General features: G+C 39.7%; 1 protein-coding gene across 2 annotated transcripts in view; it reads right to left on the bottom strand.

Moving 5' to 3' along the window:
- Positions 1 to 19,483, bottom strand: part of LOC136344129 (uncharacterized) — a 163,442-nt gene that overhangs the window by 86,871 nt on the left and 57,088 nt on the right. For both annotated transcript variants that reach the window (XM_066291276.1, XM_066291275.1), the window contains exons 2-3: positions 16,577 to 17,237; positions 3,968 to 4,136 (exon numbers count right to left, since the gene is read on the bottom strand). In XM_066291276.1, the coding sequence (XP_066147373.1) occupies positions 3,968 to 4,136; positions 16,577 to 17,235 (828 nt within the window). In that variant the 5' untranslated portion in view covers positions 17,236 to 17,237. The remainder of the gene's footprint in view (positions 1 to 3,967; positions 4,137 to 16,576; positions 17,238 to 19,483) is intronic.

A 19,483-nucleotide genomic window follows, 5' to 3' on the forward strand; every position in this document is an offset into this window, starting at 1 on the left:
GCATATTCCATCATGGAGACGCCTTTTCATCAGGATTTAATCTGCACGAAACCGGGAAATGATCAACGTTTCCGCATTATTTCGCCCGCTAATCCATGGAAAAGCCCTAAGTCGATATCTCGTATAATGTAACAAGATGAACTGTAAATCGAGTGCTTCCATTCTAGATTATGGAGAGTGGGTACTACAGGTTTAATGTCGGTAAAACTAAAACAACCCCATGGAGTATCGGACGAATTAGCTTAATGGAAGAGCGAGGAAGCACTTTCCATAATCTTTGCGGCGGAAATCGATAGCGCCTTGAGTTTTCCGGCTTATGACGGGAAATATGGAAATTTTCACGATGTGCGGAGGTTGAGCCGAATGAGACATAATGTGCCTTCACAATTGGATTGTATGTTCAAACAAGCCAAATTTACCCTTTAATTAGGCCCTAAGGGGCCCTAAAATTATTTAAATTCGCGTGTTAAACCGACTCACGCAGCTGCCTGTTTGCACTCGAAATACCTCAAAATATCTCTGTTCATCATGAAACTTGCACCTGCTTTTTGTGGAACGTCAGCGATGTGAGATCAAAGGGTGCACATGGACCGGTCTTTTGGGCAAATTGCAAAATTTTAAAATTGCCCCCCCGGATTAAGCTACGCCGCTGCTTTTTTATATTCAGAAAGCTTCGTAGTTTAACGAATAATTTTGGTGCGTCAAAATTTTCCGCTGCAAAGTTTATGGAAATCAAATGTTGTCTTCGAAGACGCGATGCACAATTTCCTGTTTGCAGTTCGAAACCATCGGAAATTCTAAAACTACCGAGGTCTCCCTGGTGAGGCAGAACCGGCAAATCGGGGGCTTGGAGGGGAAAGGGCGAGCCAAAAATTTCCTTTAGGAATGTCCACATCCCTGAAAATGCGCTCCTTAAACCGAGTAACGCTGCCGATTTTTTCACAAATTAAACGCTCCAAAATTCCCCTGCGGCCCGTCAAATTTGCGCCATATTCGTATGGGAAGTCAAAATCGTTCATTTCTCTTCTGAGTTGATGGATTTACTTCTCAAGAAAATCCGCAAGAAACCGGCCATTGCGCTCCATTATCCCCATTCAATTTCCCCGCATGCACCGGTCAGAAAAAACTGGATATCTTCTGGAAATATTCGACTGGCAGACAGCGAAACCACTTAAACTCATAACCCTGAAATCGAAAACATTCCTTGCCGAATTTATTACGGACCTTTGCCAATTTACTTTTTGCTCGGTAATATGCGAACCCTCGTCATTTTCGTTAGAAATCTGTCATGGGCATTAGAAATTTGTGTAAACCGTTTTTTTTACGAAACGCTTTTCCACAATCAATTTATAATTCGAACGTGTTTATTCCAATGGGAAATAAATTAGCTCCGGTTTTGTTTGCAGTTAATGTTTATTTTTTCGTGCTAAAAATTTTCAAAAAAAAAAAAAAAAAAAAAAAAAAAAAAAGAAAAAAAAAAAAAATGAATATTCATAAATGCGATTGCCGTGTTTTTGTGGTTTTATTCAATCGTGCCTGGTGGGGACGGAACGGCGAAACCTCACTTACTTTGCGTGGGCCAGGGATAAGCGAAATTTGAAATCTAATCGAGTTTCAAGTATGCGACTAGAACATCGAGCCAGAGATGGCAGTTCCGCGATCGAGCAATCGGGATGGTTTCCCCGTATCGGGGTGAAAACCCGAAAAAGGTTTCGTTTTACGTGTAGCATTACTTTCCGACAAATTGCCCGCGACACGCCACTGATCTCCCATTACAAGTGGCAAGACACTGTTGCAGGCTTTCCGAATTACGACCGATACGAGCTGGAGACGCGGTGCGAGGGTCTCCGACTCCCCCTTTACGGTGAAAAATCGTAAAATTTTCCACTTCATGAATTTTATCTGCCGCCAAAAATACAGACGTCACTGTACTGGTTTACTGTCTTTCTTGTCGTGTGTCGTTCAATCGTTCCGAAGGAGGTTTCGAAGAAGCGGGAACCCCCCGAGACTGCACATGAGTGAGATCATAAGTAAATGGTGGACCTACTGAGTTGTCGATCCATCGACAGGACGTTAATTTAATCGTTCAGGACGAATATCGTTATCCGCTCAATAATAGCAATGTTAAATTCTTAAATAATGGTCGTGAGGTAAGGAATTTTCATGGTTACTCACACACCTAGTTAACATAAACAATATAATAATTTTTTAATATAAAAAGACAACTTTCTCGTTTTTTTGTGTGTAAAAACTGTTCAGCAAAACTTCACTGATTTTGGCCCATCATGAACAATCATTTCGTTCAAAACGGCATAGTCGAATCTCGAACCCCACGATCAATGGGACGAAATCGGCTATTTCAAAAATATCCACACACTTTTAGCTCAGAACCATCGCGAACTTCCCTATGAATTTTCCATGTATCGCGCGTGCTAATTTTCCGTTGCGCATTTCATATGGTTATTGAGGGGGGAACGAAAATCTACATAAAACAACGCGAAAATTAGAGGCGTCCTGGAGGAGTCTTGAATCCACACATTTCCGAACTTAAAAAATTCTTCAGTTGGCCGATTTCCTAAATATTTTTTAATAACAACTTCCACACGTTACGCCACTGGCTTCCTGTGATAAACATCATGTGATTATTGCGTTCAATGGAAAAAAGCGGAATTACTTCCGGTATAAATCACAAGCGGACAAAAAGTGAAACACGTGCGAACTCCCATTTAAAAAATTGTTGAAAATTAACGATCAACCTGAAGTAGTCTAAATTCCCACATTTGTCAATTCGTTTCTGCTTAATGTAGGTTCTATTAAGGCTTCTTTATTTCCATTTTCCACGTGTTCAATCGCCGATTTTAGAGTTTTCCAGACTCTTAAAAATTTCCCTCCTCGAGAAGACGAAATGCCATCATAATGTGCACTCGAAACGTTCTACTGGAAAGGGGAAAACTTTAATGGGGGTACGCCTCCAATTTTGAATTGTGTAAGTGAATCATAAAATATTGTGGGTGTTCTGGTTGAAAAAGTCTAGATTTAGAGTCCTCAGAGTGATTAAATCGTTTTTTTATCAGCTCACGATTCAAATTGCCCATAGACGTAACAAGGTACGCTCATGAATATGAACGAGTCTTTCGCTGAAACTTGAAATCGACTCGACCTCTACAACGAAAAAACTCACGCACGTACCTGACCACTTTTCATTTAATTATCTTGTCGAATTTCAACTATTTCGTTATAACGTTAAATTATTTCTCTTTGACGAATCCCCATGCGCCCCAATAAAATCAAAGAGACAAAACGCCATTGGTCTTCTCCTCAAATATGCCATTTGGCCTGAGTCTCGACACTCCATATCTTGTTTATATATTCCTCATGCAGATTTGCCCCGAATCCCCCCCCCCGGTGAAATTTATTAGGATTTGGCCGCAGTCAAATTACTTCTGGCTTCATATTTCAAGCTTCTTATGGCAATGCAGTGTCTCGGCTTTTCCCTTTCCAGGCATTTTCCAGATGGCAATTTTCGCTTCATATCTGCATGTAACAGTGTAATCCCGCCAAATCAAATAAAAATTCAGTGTCTCAATTAAGTTGTAAAAAGTCCCGAAATGCGTCGGTTTCTGAAATGCCAACCATATTCCGGTGTCAGCTATAACTGCTAAATGTTTAAATTGGGACGTGATATCTCGTGTTTTCGTAAAGAACGAAATATCACCACCCCATACGTCCAATTTAAAAATTTAGGGATGCCATGGTCCAATTTAAACATATGCGACACAGATAGGGATAATATGGCGTTTATACATCGCAGGATATATCTAAAATTGCCCCGTTTCGCGATATTGCCACATTGATTTTATCATTATTTAACGAAATTTAACAATCGATTTGCTTAAGATTTCATTTCTTAATTAGGACCCGTAATACTGGGTAAGGGGATGATCCGGTTTCAATAGACATCGCTTACCTGCAAACAAGTGTAGGTGGTGGGGCTGTAGACCACGTGGTCGCAGGCGCATTGGCACTCGCCCCCCGCCAGATGGCGCTCCGCGGGGAGTTCAAGTCCCGAATCGTCGACGCTTGAATCCATGCCGTCGCCGTCGGGACGCCGCTTATTGCTCGAATGTCCTTGGCTCCTGGAAACCGAAGCGAAAGTGAAAAACCTCTTATTGGAAATTTCGGGTTTCCAAGAACAATTTCATTTCCAGAAGCTCTCTTTCTATAACGAAGCATGTAGGACTTTGATTTTGACGGGGCGGGAAAAAAAACATTGTGCGGCTTTTATTTTTCACAGGTTTTCGTATGCGCTTCCAAGGGAAAATGGTAGACACAATTTTCCTACGTAGACTTAAAAATTGGTGTATCATCCAGAGCAATGGAGGGCGGGAGTTTTAGAATAGAACTCCTAATAGTGAAATATGAATAACAATTTATGAATTTTCCTACTTATGGAGAAAATGCTAATGGCAATGTGGGGGATCTTTGACGTTTTCTAGTTATACTAAAAAGCCATTTTTAATTACTTTCAATCTGGCGAATCATAAACTACATTTTTTTATTTTGAGTAACTCAAAGTTTCCAGAGAGTCAATTCTTCCAACTTATGGATTAAGATAAGCATTAATAGGAAAAATTATATATAATTGTTGGTACCCTGCAGATACCTGTAGGGCAATTAAATTTTTTTTTTAATGCAGGAAATGGGTTGCGAGTTCTAGAGTTTCGACTCAGTTACAGATAGCTAAAAACGCTCTTATGACATTTTTAATATTAATTCCGGAGAAACTTGAGGAGCAATTTTTGCTGCATTTGCAGAAGCGTTGTTAATAGATTTTTATTAAACATTGAGCGTCTCCATCTTTCATAAATAACAATTTCGGATTCTTTTTCATCCAAAAAAACGGAGTATTTTCAGTAATTACTTTTAGGGCCTTGACGACGTGGGCTGAATGTTAAGCGCAATGACGAAAATATAAAAAATTGCGGAATGCTTATTAATGGACAGGTTGTCCCGATTTAACAAGTTAAAATGGATTTTAAAATGTGATTTTCTGAAAGACGGACGCTAGCTCTAAAACGGTCATTCACATCCGGATGAAAAGCGATTCGGATTAAATTACATAATAAATACGAAGAAAAGTGGTATCAATTACAAGCGATATATTTCGAAATCGATAATACTAGTTTCAAATACAGGGCGTTCCGAAAATTTTGTGACAATCTTCAGGCGGTTGCAGGGAACATTGGGGTGAAAAATGTTTGCCTTAAAACCCCTAGTCAAATATGTTTTTAATTATCCCATATATACAGGGTGAGTCGGGAGGATCGTGCCAAACTTCAGGAGCGTGTTGTACATGAAAAATAAATGTAAAAAAACTCAAATGTTGTTATTCGATTTTCGTTTGTTTACAAGTTATAGCGTAAATAAAATTAAAACATAAAATTTAAAAAATTTATAAATTTCATAAGAAATTCCATAAATTAACGTTTGGAAATCATAGTAAATGTTGAAAAATATTGCCATTAACTTCTAAACATTTTCGACTTCGTCTATGAAGAGCATTCGTTGCGCTCCTGATTGTTTCATGTCTTTCTTTAATAGGAGCTGCAGCATTTCTAATGCGTTGAACTAGTGCATCTTGAATGTCCACTTTTACTCTGTACACTTCAGTTTTAAACCAACCCCACAAACAATAGTCTAGTGGTGTGAGGTCTGGAGACCTTGGAGGCCAACGAATAGGGCCACCACGACCAATCCAACGTCCAGGAAAGGTACGTTTACGGTAAATAGAATCCTAGTTAAAAAATTTTCTTTACGCTATAACTTGTAAACAAACGAAAATCGGATAACAACATTTCAGTTTTTTTACATTTATTTTTTATGTACAACACGCTCCTGAAGTTTGGCACGATCCTCCCGACTCACCCTGTATATATGTTGGATTATCAATAGAAAGGTTTTACATGATGATATCAAGTATTTAGTTCACTTTTAATAGCAAGAATAGAAAAAGGGCAAAACCAACGAATTCGCTGACCCACGAGCGCTTCTCGTCACTTGCCAATCTAATCCGCCTGTCCCTTTTTGGTTTCTGGTTTTCCAGATCTCGCGAGTCCTTCAAATCCGAGGGGTAAGATACCTGCTAGTCCCTGTTTCCCGCGAAGGCTCTCACACGTGACCTCTCCATTTCGCCCTTGGTGGTAGCGACCTCGTTCGACGGTGCTTTTCCTTAAGGTGGCCCTGTCAGCGTTGCCCTTCGTCATATTATCAGCTCGCAATGTTACACTTTATTCACTTAAGAACATACACAAGTTATCACTTAAGGACTAATAAATCTCCGACATATACAGGGTGTCCTCGAATTACGTGGCCAAAATAATACCGCAGATTGTTTGAGTGAAAATAAGTCGATTTAACTAAACTTCCCTCAGTCCAAAAGTTGATAATTATGGAGCTACAGGGTGTTAAAGTTGAAAAAAAAATCACATTTTCTTTAATATCTTTCGATTTCTTTGAGTTAATTTCACGAAATTTCATATTTGAGGGTGTTTTAGGATACGAAATTCAAATTTATTAACGATTTAGTTGTTTCTTCTAGGGGGCGCCACAAGCGACCATTAGGACACATTTAAATCTCTGTAACTTTTTCGTGCCACGGTGTATATTATTTTGGTATTTAAAAACCTTTTTCCCTACCTTTTATACTTAGAAAAGGTATACTTTATTGACGTCGCCAGAAGGTTTTCTACGGTTTTGGAGAAAAACGCATAATTCTAATGCGCTGCATATTTGCGTTGGCGCTTTTAAGTAAATAACTCAGTTGGCTATGTTTTTAATTGACATTTTAACACTTGAATTTGTTTCTCAAATGTCAGTTTTTTTATTTAGCCCTCAGTTTTTCTTGTCAGTTTCGCTTCTTTTTCCTGTAAATATCCATAAGTATGGCCAATAAATTCACTTATTCTGAAATGGTGGATATGCTGTTAGTTTATGGACTTTGCCGTTGTAATAGTCAAAATAATATCTGATTTTGAAAACTTATTGTTATACCTTTACTAATAATTATTTTTGAAAAACTTAATTTTTTTTAACGGAAAATAATTATAAGGTAATTTGCATGCATCATCAGGCTTAGATGCATTTTTCTCCAAAACCGTTGCTTCTAACGAGGTCAATAAAGTATACCTTTTTCCAAGTATAAAAGGTAGGGAAAAAGGTTTTTAAATACCAAAATAATATACACCGTGGCACGAAAAAGTTACAGAGATTTAAATGTGTCCTAATGGTCGCTTGTGGCGCCCCCTAGAAGAAACAACTAAATCGTTAATAAATTTGAATTTCGTATCCTAAAACACCCTCAAATATGAAATTTCGTGAAATTAACTCAAAGAAATCGAAAGATATTAAAGAAAATGTGATTTTTTTTTTCAACTTTAATACCATGTAGCTCCATAATTATCAACTTTTGGACTGAGGGAAGTTTAGTTAAATCGACTTATTTTCACTCAAACAATCTGCGGTATTATTTTGGCCACGTAATTCGAGGACACCCTGTATATAGAGAGAGAGAGAGAGAGAGAGAGAGAGAGAGAGAGATTTTAGCTCCACAGTCATTGATGTTCATGAACATAATGTCTACTCGTCACCACCAAAATACTACGACGTTTAATTCATTTTCATGAAAAATAACGTAAAAATAAATGATAATAAACGTTCAAAGTGACGACCCCCAACCTGGTTATATAAATGCGTTCCTAGAATAATTGAATCGCGCACCCGTTGCAAGGTGTGCGGATTTTGCTTCACGAAAGGCGAGGCCCCATCATTCGCCCTAACAGTTCCCCATGGGTGTCTGCAGAAGTTTTATGCACCAACAACTTGCTGTAAGCCCTGAGCGAAAAATCCAACAGGCTCAAATTGGGACCTCGCGCCGGCTATCCAATACCGCCGTACCGCAGTCGGGATCGATTTCACAGGCGCCGGAAAGGAACCCAACTTTAACGCCGTTTCGCCCCACGTTCCCCCGCACTCCACTCAACCCAGTTTGATTTTAACACCAACGAACGTTTCCAAAGTTTATTAGGGCAAATCATAAGCTGAATATTTCGGCAAACATTTCACCTGCCCAAAACTCCTTTACGAGTTCTTAAGTTTCGACTGCTTTCTCACCTCTCCTACTATTACCCTCTCAAATTCAGTTTTCATAAGAAAAGCTCTAATTTACATTTTCCGTTTGAATCGCTTATGCTGGAATCAATACTAGACCGCGAAACCGAAATAAGAAACTAAGCTCTACAAGAGAAAAACGAGAAAATTCCTCTTAAATTCTCCGCTATCTAGTTAACCATACCTCATTAATTATGAAACAAAATAAAGTTTACTTGGTTTTAAAGTTTAAACGGGATAAGTTGTACAGACCGCCTGAATTACGGTTTTATAAGGTATTAAGATTCTTTCAAGTGAGCTTTGTCCGGGAAAATGATAATAGTGTTTTTAAAATCCGAAATTGCCTATAAAGCAGTCCCCTGCACCATGCCGCTGAGACTTAACTAGACCTTTATAGGGGTTCCAGTTAAATTTATTAGGGGAAAATATAAAGCTCAGAGACAATATTAAGAAACATTATTGCGAGGAAGACAGAAACAGGGGTCGCAACAGTAATATGTATAAAACAAGGCAGTAAAGTGGACTTTTTCACCCTCCGTCCTCAAAATTAGCACTCACATCTGCGCACACCCTCCATCTTAATTAAGCTCTTGCAATTTCGAATTAAAGCCAGTTAGCAAAACTGTAAATTCTTGGGTTTTGTGGTCCCTGCAATTATTAATGTTGACATTACTGTTTAACTAATTCCCATGGCTCAATCAAGGGATTTAATACAGCTCTTAATTATTGTTATCTTAAGAACTCGAGTTCGCCGCAGCTTTTGAGATATCTGGGTTAGTGCTACATTTCGGCGCAAAAAAAAATAATAAAAATAAAATAAAATCAGCCCGAAATGAATTGTTTAATGAATTTTTTAATCTATCAGCGCCCAGTAATTAATTTCTCAGGCAAAACAAACTGCAGCTTATTCCAAAGTGTGGAAAGTGGAGAAGTTGAGGGAGCAGCTGCAGAACGTCTCGCTTTATGAAGTACTTTAACTCAGAGAGGAAAACCTGTAAATGGTAAAGCCTAATGGCGTCTCTTAATGTTCCTTCTAGGCAAATTTGATTAATGATTCTATTGAACTTTCAGGCAAAAAATATCCCCCCCTCAGTGAAACTTTGGAGGAAATTTCCTTCTCTGGTATCATCTACGTACAGCTTAAAATAGCCGCTATTGAGGTTGCACAGTATGTTAATACGTACCAGAGAGCATCCCTTCGATATCACTGTTATGGTATTAGCATATAAATGCCTTTTAGCTTGACCTTTCTTGGGGAAAACGGGAAGAAAGCAACTTTTTGGTGGGCCCTATTATGGCAAATATAAAAGCGTTTTCCCATACGCTCCAGCAGCCCATTTCGTCTGAAATAAGGCGTATTCGGGTCTTTATAATGCAAGATAGGAGTATATCAATTTCCCTGCTAACATACCTTCTATGGTGCTAGAACGAATGGAGTGTAGGTTAACAATGCACGCGGTCATGGAATATTCCATAGTACGGTAAATTGAGCTTTTAGCAGGGCTTCAGTAACACGCTCCCGTTATACCGGGTGGTCCAGAAATAGAACAGGTTCAAATTTAAAAAGCAAAAGATGCGGTACTCTTCCGGAATCGGCACGAAACACATATCGCTGCTTGCAGCGCCACGTATCGCGGATTGGACAAGAACTTTGAGAGACGCCTCACGTGATTTTCGTCGTAGAATCCGAGCCGGCAATAAAAAATGGGGGTCTCCGTTTGGGGTTTCGAAGCTACCCCCCGCCCCATCCCCACGTGGTACTGTGGGGCAGTCGCTTTTGGTGCCGCCGAATGGCCCGCTTCGCGACGAACAAATCTCACTCGGGACTTTGTTCAGTCCGATGCCCAATTTTCGACACGTTCCGGTTTGCCAGGTTAAATGGTCCACCCGGTATAATCCATGTATTTAGCTATGGTTTCAAACAGGTGATTTCTCCAGTTGTAGCAAAAATGTAATATGCATTTTTCGAGTTGCGGAAACTTTCCAAATTGAAAAGCTTAATTCCGTTCAAGACTCATATTTCCATCGCTTTGAGGAAAGATTTGTATTATGCAGTTGGAGAATATTTGCTACGAAAGTTGGTTCTATTGTGGCGAACACACTTTTATGGTAATGGAATGTTTACTTTTACTAGTTATATACCTATGTGTTTAGTATGTGAAGGCATTTTACTGTTAAAACGTTCCAAAACCTGCTTATAACCACTAAAGTCTTTGAAAATCCCAGAAATGAAACAGGCATTAATTCCAAGCAGTTAAAGCTGGATATAACGGCATATCCGGGAACGAAATTTAGCTTTAGAAAATTCACAAAAGTGCAGCTTTGAAAGGACGCCACGTCTCCGACTATTTTGAGGTTTTAAGGTCCCAAGTCCACAACCACTGAAATTCTCAAAACTCTACCGCGAATCCACAGAGGCGTGTCAAATATTGATTTACTACAGAGATAACTAGAAATTAACTAGTGCAGCTCCCAAATTCCACGATTAAAGTTTTATCATGGCTGCGACTCAAGCGAAGCTACGCCAATGGCCGCTGTAAAGTTTGAACTTCCCAAAATGGGCGATCATCGATATTTCGAAAATCCTCTGCGCAATAACAAGGGTCGTTTTTTGAGTAGCTACACCACTGGCTTTTCTGGGGTTCGAAAGCACCGTCCAAGCGTAGAATGAAATTGTAAGGGGGTCGGGAGTTCCACTGCAAAAGCTCAGAGGCGTTTCAGATATGAATTGCAGCAATAAGCGCAGGATATGAGGTCGGATAAGGTGACGAAAATTAGATTTTTGTCAACGTTATTGAGAAGATAATTTTAGTAATGTTTTTATATCCGACGCAAGTTGTTTCCAGCTCGGTGCAGATCACTTACAAATACTATCAAGAGAAAACGTTACCGTTTCAATTTCCCAATTTCCCACTTAAATAATGGTTTGAGGAGCACTATCTCAGCGTGGTGCTACACCTCCCTGTATAGTTGATGGCACCGCTAATAGTGCACAGTATTGTGACATTCTAAATGGTTTTCTTCTCGAAGCGGCTCACGCTTTATATCCAGAGAAGCGTAATTTTCAGCGGGATAATGGAAGATGTCGCGGTTCTGCCTATACTCAAGCTCGGATGCAAGAAAGCCAACTGACAATAATTCCATTGCCAGCGGATTCAGCAGATCTCAGTCCCATTGAAAATATATGGGGACTAATGAAGATTGAAATTGAACGAGCAGCACCACGAAATAAAGATTTGATTCGGGCAGTTTTACAGGCCTCGATCACGATCGCCGGACATTATGGCGGTGACCCGGTTTCGAGCGTACCTGGAGGTTTAGTTAAGTGTTCAGAGTCGAGTGGAGGTTGGACAAGTAAATGGCACAAATTATTTGTTGTAATTTTACAAATGAGGTGACAAAACTGTACACCGAACGATTACAACTGAATTTCCCTTTTTTCCCGGATACTCTCTAGGCGGACTATAAGTTTTAATGCGCAGAGTCTGAATGACTCTGCGCATCCCCACAATCTGATACGAAAACAGATGGGCTTAGCAAAGTAATTTCTTCACCGCATTATGTAAGAGGACGTAAGCTAGAATAAATGCTAAAAACTCTAAAATACAGGGAGCGACGCCGTGGGTCGCGGCGCAGACGCTGTTTTTTTCAGAAACATCCCTCTTTTACAGAAAAATTAAACATAATTGCCAATATAAATGTATTTTTTGTCCATTGTTAATAATATGCTAATAATGTAATATAGTGTATAAATGCATGAATATACTGTAATAAAATATATATAGGGCGGCCCATTTAAAACGGTCCATCTGAAATAACGTGAATGGATTTTTTTCCAAAAAATCCCGAGACAGGTCGATTTTTTTTTTAATTAATTTTTTTGATTTATTTCAACGATATTTCAAAACGGTTCTTTTACAATATTTAAAGGCGGAGCAAAAGAAATCAGCGTACTTGTAAAAAGAATTGAAATACCTTTGATTTGCTGTGCGATCTGCCCCCTCCCCTCCACGCTATTTAAGATTCTTCAAGGGGTTGCCACCCAGTTTAGGGGGATGGCTCCGCACCTACAGATTTACGATCTTAAAATGACGTCGTCAAAAGTGAAATTGACGCGACTCGGGGTTTTCCGAAGAAAAATTCCATTCGAGTTATTTTAAGTTTACTATTTTAAATGGGCCACCCTGCACAATAGCATAACGTTATTGTGATAGTAATAATAATGTTAACACACGATTACCTAATACGTAAACATTTGTGCGTCCTGTAGCTTCGAAATTATCAGAAATTTCAAAAACCTTTTCACACAAAAAAAAAACTAAAAAAAGTTAATCTCTGAAAAAGGCACAGCGTCGGAGTCGCGACACTGAGCGTCGCTCTCCATTTCTTAACGCTTTTACCATTTATTTCAGCTTACGTCGTCGTATTTAAAGTCGTGTGGAAATTACTTGGCTAAGCCCATCTGTTTTCGCATAAAATGGGTGGGACATCGAGCTTGGATCGCCCTGTTCTGCATTATCTTGCTCGATTCTGCTTCTCTAGATGTTCCAATGTTCTACTTGAATAAAGCAGAATTTTCTCGTTTACTCGCCTGTTGATATCTCCGAGATATAAATAGTTTCGCGTGCGTGACGAGGAGGTGAAGGCGGTAACCCCGAGAAATTTAATTTTATTGAAACTAAATGCAACTTTTGAACCTGCCTGCGTGGATTTTCACCGTGACACGAGCGAATGAACCAAATTTCACCAATTTAATTAGCGTGGGAAATTCGCGTTTAACCTCTCGATTACGGGTCCTTTACGTCTATTCTTATCTTGCGGACACGCAACAAGCACTCTAGTTTTCTCTATCGATTTTCCGGAAAGTCCAGATTACCCTCAACTTTCCCATTCCGGGGCAATAATTTTCCAGACACCCGCTTCCAGAGCATATATCAAATGAAATGAGCGGAAATGTCTCAGAGCTAACACCCATTTTTTCACCGGAGCCTTAACCAAGCCAAAAGCAAGCCTGAAACTTGCAAGTTTTAAGTTTTCCTTAATTTAATTTCGGTCTGTCGGAATATATATCGGCCACTTTACGCGGCAGCTGGAACTTTCCAACTCCCACGTTTCCCCAGTTTCTTTACTCCTCTCTCCAGTCTCTCCTTGAGGGCTTTAATATATCAATATTAAGATCTGCTTCGTACATCCAGGCAAGCGTGAAGTGATACCTTCGGAGACATGTCTTGTATTATAAAACTAGTTGAAATTCAAAACAGAAATTGGGAATGTAGTCAAGCATTGAGTCGAGTTATTTATCGCCTGAATTTATGGAAAGGGGAAGCTAGTGCATGTTAAGAAATGTGAGGGTCTTACTAGAAGTTGACAAATGTTTCCAGAGTGCGCTGGAACATTGTGAGAATGGAGAATATTGAGAACGTCAACTTGGAGAAGATTGCTCAGGCCGCTGGTCCAAAATATGAATTTTCTCTTATAGACGAATTCCCAAACAGGTAGATTTGTCCGCATCGCGTAGCAGGGCGAAGAATGCCAACCCCGTCCGAAATATATTTATTTTCCCGACACTGCCCCTTTTCATCTTTACCTCCTGACTAATTAGTTCTGCCTGGCAAAAAGAGTCATGCAGAATCCCAAAAACGCGGCATAAGGCCAATTGTGTATCGTTACACTGTCAGGTAGTTTAAGTGAGATAACTTCCCGATCGCTGCAGAGTAAAATGCCCTATTTCGTAATATTTTTCGCTATTAACTTGTCGTTTAAAATGACAAACTACCACCACGAATGGGAAACCAGACGAAAATACTAAGCAGAAAATTAATCTTTGAAACCGAGCTTAAACTTTAGATGCTGGGTTGTTTTACCTCTCCCTTGGGCGAAGTTTAAAATCGGTAATTAACGTCAGAAAAATTTACTGCCCTAAAAGGTTTCAGTGGAAGAACGAAGTGTTTATTACGTAAAACAACCCAAAACATGCCCCATATACACCCCCGAAAACCAGATGCGTAAACACCTCAGTTCCTAGCCAGGAACCTACGTATAGATTGGGACTCCCTTTTCCCTAACGAAATTTGAATTTTAACACAAGAGCAATTCAAAAAGAAATTGGTCCCTGAATAACAAAATATTCGTAAGGCAAAAAGGCGTATCTTCTCTCTAGAGGATGCAGGTTTCCCGAAATCAAGCAGTGGAAAGGGCGAGGAGAAAAAAACCAAAACGTTTGCTGTGGGGGACGTTTTGACTCTGAGGAAAATCTGCCAACCTTAATAATAGGAAGAAGTCCCCGAAATACCCGATCTAATTTTTAAAGAAAAAAAAATTGGACAATTTCATATCATTTCTTAACATAGTCTCCATTGAGATTAGCACGCTTCTCCCAGCAGTGTTCGAGTTTTTTCTATTCTAGCTCTGTGTGTAGCAAGCTCATACTCCACCTCTTCGCTGTTGGCAAAGCTCCTTTTGAGATTTGAAATAGGAAATAATCTGAGGGGGCTAAATCTGGCGATAAGGGTGGTTGAGGACAAAGCTCGAAACCAAGTTGATTGATTCTGACCATCGCGATGACGGAAGGGTGGACTGGTGATGAAACAAGGCTCTCATTGTCGCCAAATGTGGGCGCTTTTCTTAGTTTCTTCGCTCAAATTCCGCAATAAATCTGCATAATATTCTTCATTTATTGTTTTTCCTTTATTTGGATAGTTGATAAGAATTATCCCGCGGACATCCCAAAAAAATAAAGCCATCACCTTTCCAGCACATGGAACGGTTTTCGCCTCCTTTGGAGCCGATTCTCCCCTTTGAGTCCATTATTTTGACTGCTCTTTCGTCTCAGGTGTGAAATGATGGAGCCATATTTCATCCATGTTTATGAATCGCCGCAAAAACTCGTCTTTATTGCTGCTGAAACTTTGCCAAACACTCCCTTGAAACATCCTCACGGCGCTGTTTTTGTTCAATCGTGAGTAATAGCGGTATCCGTATTGCTCACAGCTTTCTCACATCCAATTGTTCGGTTAAAATGCGATTTACATCACTTTTTGAAACGTCCAGTACAGTTTTGTGGATTTTCACTATAATATCTGGAGTGGTCAAATCTGGTGTGTCATCGGGTCTACCACTGCGGAGTTTATCTGGACAGCTGGTGCCACCTCGTTTAAAATATTTTACAATTGTTAACGAAGGACCGGATTCGCCTCATGTTGAATCTAACTCTGCTTTGATGTTTTGTGGACTAAAACCTTTGAAGTGAAAATTTTGAATGACGAATCAACGAACAATTTTTTCGTTACTCGCGAAATCTCTAAAAGCGTCCACCAGAAAAGGGCTCGAGAAGATGCACAAATCTACGGTACTACCTTCGCACTTTATACATAAACTTTTTAAGGTTAGGCCCTTGCAATATAGGTAAATTTTAAACAAAAAATTCACTGTCCATGTGTTAGTTCGAATATTTATGGGACTATTCTCGTATAGGAACCGATTGTTCGTATGAAGAGATGCGATGATGTATGCAACAGTACGGTAAGACTTTGCGCACTGCGTGCGAAGTATAAAAAGTGCTGTGCCGACAGCGTTTCTCTCAAAAGTTGTTGCCATTAAAAGAAATCCTGTTTAAAGCGTTAAATTGGATTTGAAGGAATTTCTCTGGAATTTGCTACTGGAGAAATTTCATACTAATAAATGAGGAACATTTCTAAAGGGGTCTATGAATTGAAACAAGGTTGCATATTTTCTGCTGGTGGAAATTTCAGGATTCCTTTTGATACTTGAGTTATGAGTGCGCCACTGAAAAGTTAAATTTTACGTTGCAAAACTGTCAAAAACTCAACAACGTCAAAATTTAAATTTGACTTAAGTATCGAAATACAGAGGCGCCGCCAAAAGGTTTAATCAATTTAGGCGTAGGCACTAACTTCTTAGATAATTTAGAAATAAAAAATTGTGGACGTCCTGATAGTCCATTGGCGCACTCGACTTTGAGCTAAAAATTGCTAAATTCTTCTAATTGTCGAAAAGTCAGTTCTGTTGCAATACTCATTACTTAGAGCCGCCTCCGAAAGTTAATAAACTCCAAAAATGTTTCGCATTCTGGACTATAACAATTTTAGAAAATATTTAAGCTTCTTGACTTGCTGATGCGCCAATGGAAGTTTTAATTTAAGTGCAGAAATTGTTAAAGGTTTAGAAATACCAGATTTTGAATTTTACGTAATTACTGAAAGCCAGATACGTTTCCGAAAGGTAAAAAACTCTAATAATTGTGGCGTGTTGATACGTCACTGACTCGCTCGATCTTCACCCGAAAATAAATAGCAATTTTCATGTTGTCCACCATGTTTCCGTGCTTCACCTAAACCACGTCCATGTCCATGATATAAGTGGACGACCGCCCCTTAAAATTACTAATTACCTTCTAGAACTCCTCATGGTCTGTCCTCTTCTCACACTGTTATACTCCTCACATTGTCTATCACAGGGCCGTACCGCGCACTGTTCTACCCCGTACCCGTCATAAAACACACTATTCGGCCCTCTATGGAGGTTTATTATCTCCGGAGACTGCATCCTCCTCAAAGAAGCAGTCTTGATCTCTCTCAAAATCCTTTGATTTTGTTCGCAAATATACGTATGCCTTGGAGGAACCTGGTAGCTGGCTTTCCTATCCAGAGTACTCGGATCCACATTAGTCAACCTCGGCAGGGAGGAAAAAGACCTATTGAGTACCATCATTTGTTCCGGTGGTACCTCATCCACAAACCGGGTTTTCTGCCTGCACATGCTCGTTGGATCTTTGCTCTGGACGCAATGGCATAAAGTGTCTATATCGGATTTTTGTTTGGATTGACGAGGATGTTCCAGAGTTGGAGGAGCATTTTTGAGGAGGAGCTCTGAGCTTTGATTGACGTTGTAAAAGACACTTTCCGCGTAAGTGACTTTGTCTGGGTCCTCGCTGATCGTTCCTTGAGGGGACAGAGGGATGATGGTTTGGCCCACGTTTTGGTACTCGATGACGTCGCCGGGGGATGCTTGGGTATACTTGGAGCTTCTGGTGACTCTTTGACTCTTCATTTCTGGAAAATAAAATCCCGTTTTTAGTACGACGCCACTGGTTTTCGTAAGAAACAAAAGGTCAATGACATTATCCAGATGTGACCTATTCAGATCTGCGGGGGCTGATGAAGATCTCCTAGGAGTTATTTGGAAAGTAATATACGTTGGACAGGGCTGTACGGAACACAGTTTTTGAAGTAAGGAACGACTGGAAATTGACCGCAACTCTTGTCTTTGTGTTGTTACATTATAAAATACTTAACTCCCCGGCACATTCCCCTCGAAGTCTCGAAAGCTCTCGACTTCAGCTGTTTCCAGGCAGACCGAAAAAAACGCCAAATACCCTTTTCCATATAGGGCAAAAAGAAAGCCCTTTTTCTGATATAATAGCACTCAAAAACCATTTGAAATTCTCTATATTCGTACAGCATACATGACCCGCACTCCACCACTTCGCATTTACCCCCTTTCGAGGGCAAAAAATCTGTTGCATCAGAACGTGCCGTATTCTCGTGTTTTTTGTCGTCTCTGAACGATCCTTTTATGAAAGCAAAGTTAAAACGACACTAAAGTGATTCTCGTAGTAACAGCCACAAGAAGCGGGAGATCGTAAAGAGATCAATAAAACATAAAAGACACTTCAAGTCGGGATGAATAAAATAATTCAGACAAAGCGAGTCTAGATATTGGGCCGGAATTCCATTAGGGGATGAAAATATTGTATTTGGGGTAATATTTGTGCAGGGGGAAATGGTTTAATGCCATGCCGTCGTTTCGGTACGAGCATGTTCTTCCTCCCTTTGCTTATGTACTTACGCAAGGTATAAAATATAAAAAAATTACTAGAGGAAAATCGTACACAGAAGTAGTTTCAGGGTTTGTTTGCCGCCCCAGCCTCCCTCCCAATGGCAGCCGATAATCCCTATTTCGGGGAGAAGTTTTAGTTTTAGTCGTTATTACTGTAAGTTTCCAAATAACACTTTGATCAAAAACTACATTGGCTTTGCAACGAGTTTCCACGGTGACTAGGCAGATCAGCTTAATTTATCGATACTCATCACTCGTCTCAGATTCAGTCCTTCTGCCAATGAATTTCCCAGCTCTATTCATCTAACCACATTGTAAAACTGTAGGATTAACGACTCAAAAGGCATAGACATTAACGTGGTTGTCCACGGTGTCGATAAGTAGAGATGGGGTTTGTCGACTCCTACGTCGATGTTATTAGATTTTTCTCGTGAGACGTTCCAGCGCTGCTTATCGATATAGCAGCAATGGATACTCCTTCTTTCTTTATTTCCGGAAGCCTTGCGACATGCCTTGTTCAAATTTCCGTCACTGTAAAACAATTACTTAATTACTTCTGTAATTAACACGCTACTGTTTCACAAAGCACAGAGTGATTAGCAGGAATTTCAAGAAAATTATTGAGGAGCTAATATAGAGACATCACTCTGACATCAAACATTCTGCGACAATGCTTTTGCAGGAAATCTTAGCCCTAATCATTTCAAACCCACTGAAATATATTTGAACTAATAATGAAGATCGCTGACGTAGCTAATCACAAAGCTTGTCGCGAATTGCTTGAATTTTCGTTGAGCCGCAGAGAAACTTTTTCCTCTAATTGTTATTTGGAAATCAAACTTTGTGCGCCAATGCCTTTGCGAAAACTTCCAATTCTAAAGCCCTTTAATCTACCAAAAAATTCGTAGCCGAGAACGTCAGCTCCATCCCTAATTAATCTTCTGAAAAATTCCGGAATGAACTGGATGAAAATCATTGGCGTCGCCGTCCACAACAAATTTCAGAATTGTTTTAATTAATTGAGCAATTAATGAGAAAGGAATAAAAAAGTTGCTTTGTTTTTCCAGATAGTTTGTAGCTCTAGCATCTCTTAATCAACCGAAACATTCCTGAGTCGATTGTTTTTTTTAAACCAGTGGCGTGTAAAACTTCGCTGGAGTAGTCGGAACTTGAATGAACTTAACGAGGACGAAAAATGGGCACGAAGCAGAACTAACGTGAAATAAATGGTCAATAACGTATCGGAAAAAGTTTGAGGGGTTGAAGAGAGCATGGCCTTAGGAAAAACATCGCTCTGTTGATTGCCATAATCATTTGTCACGTTTTACTTTTCCCCGGAAAAAGAAGGACTTTTGATCGAGGATCCGGGCACATGCTTCTGAATAGGAAATTTATTTTAAAAAACTATAGAAACATCGACTAAAACTAGGGACTTATCGGGTATCATCAGTTCTAGTTC

Source organism: Euwallacea fornicatus, chromosome 16 (genome assembly GCF_040115645.1).
Source record: "Euwallacea fornicatus isolate EFF26 chromosome 16, ASM4011564v1, whole genome shotgun sequence".
NCBI lineage: Eukaryota > Metazoa > Arthropoda > Insecta > Coleoptera > Curculionidae > Euwallacea > Euwallacea fornicatus.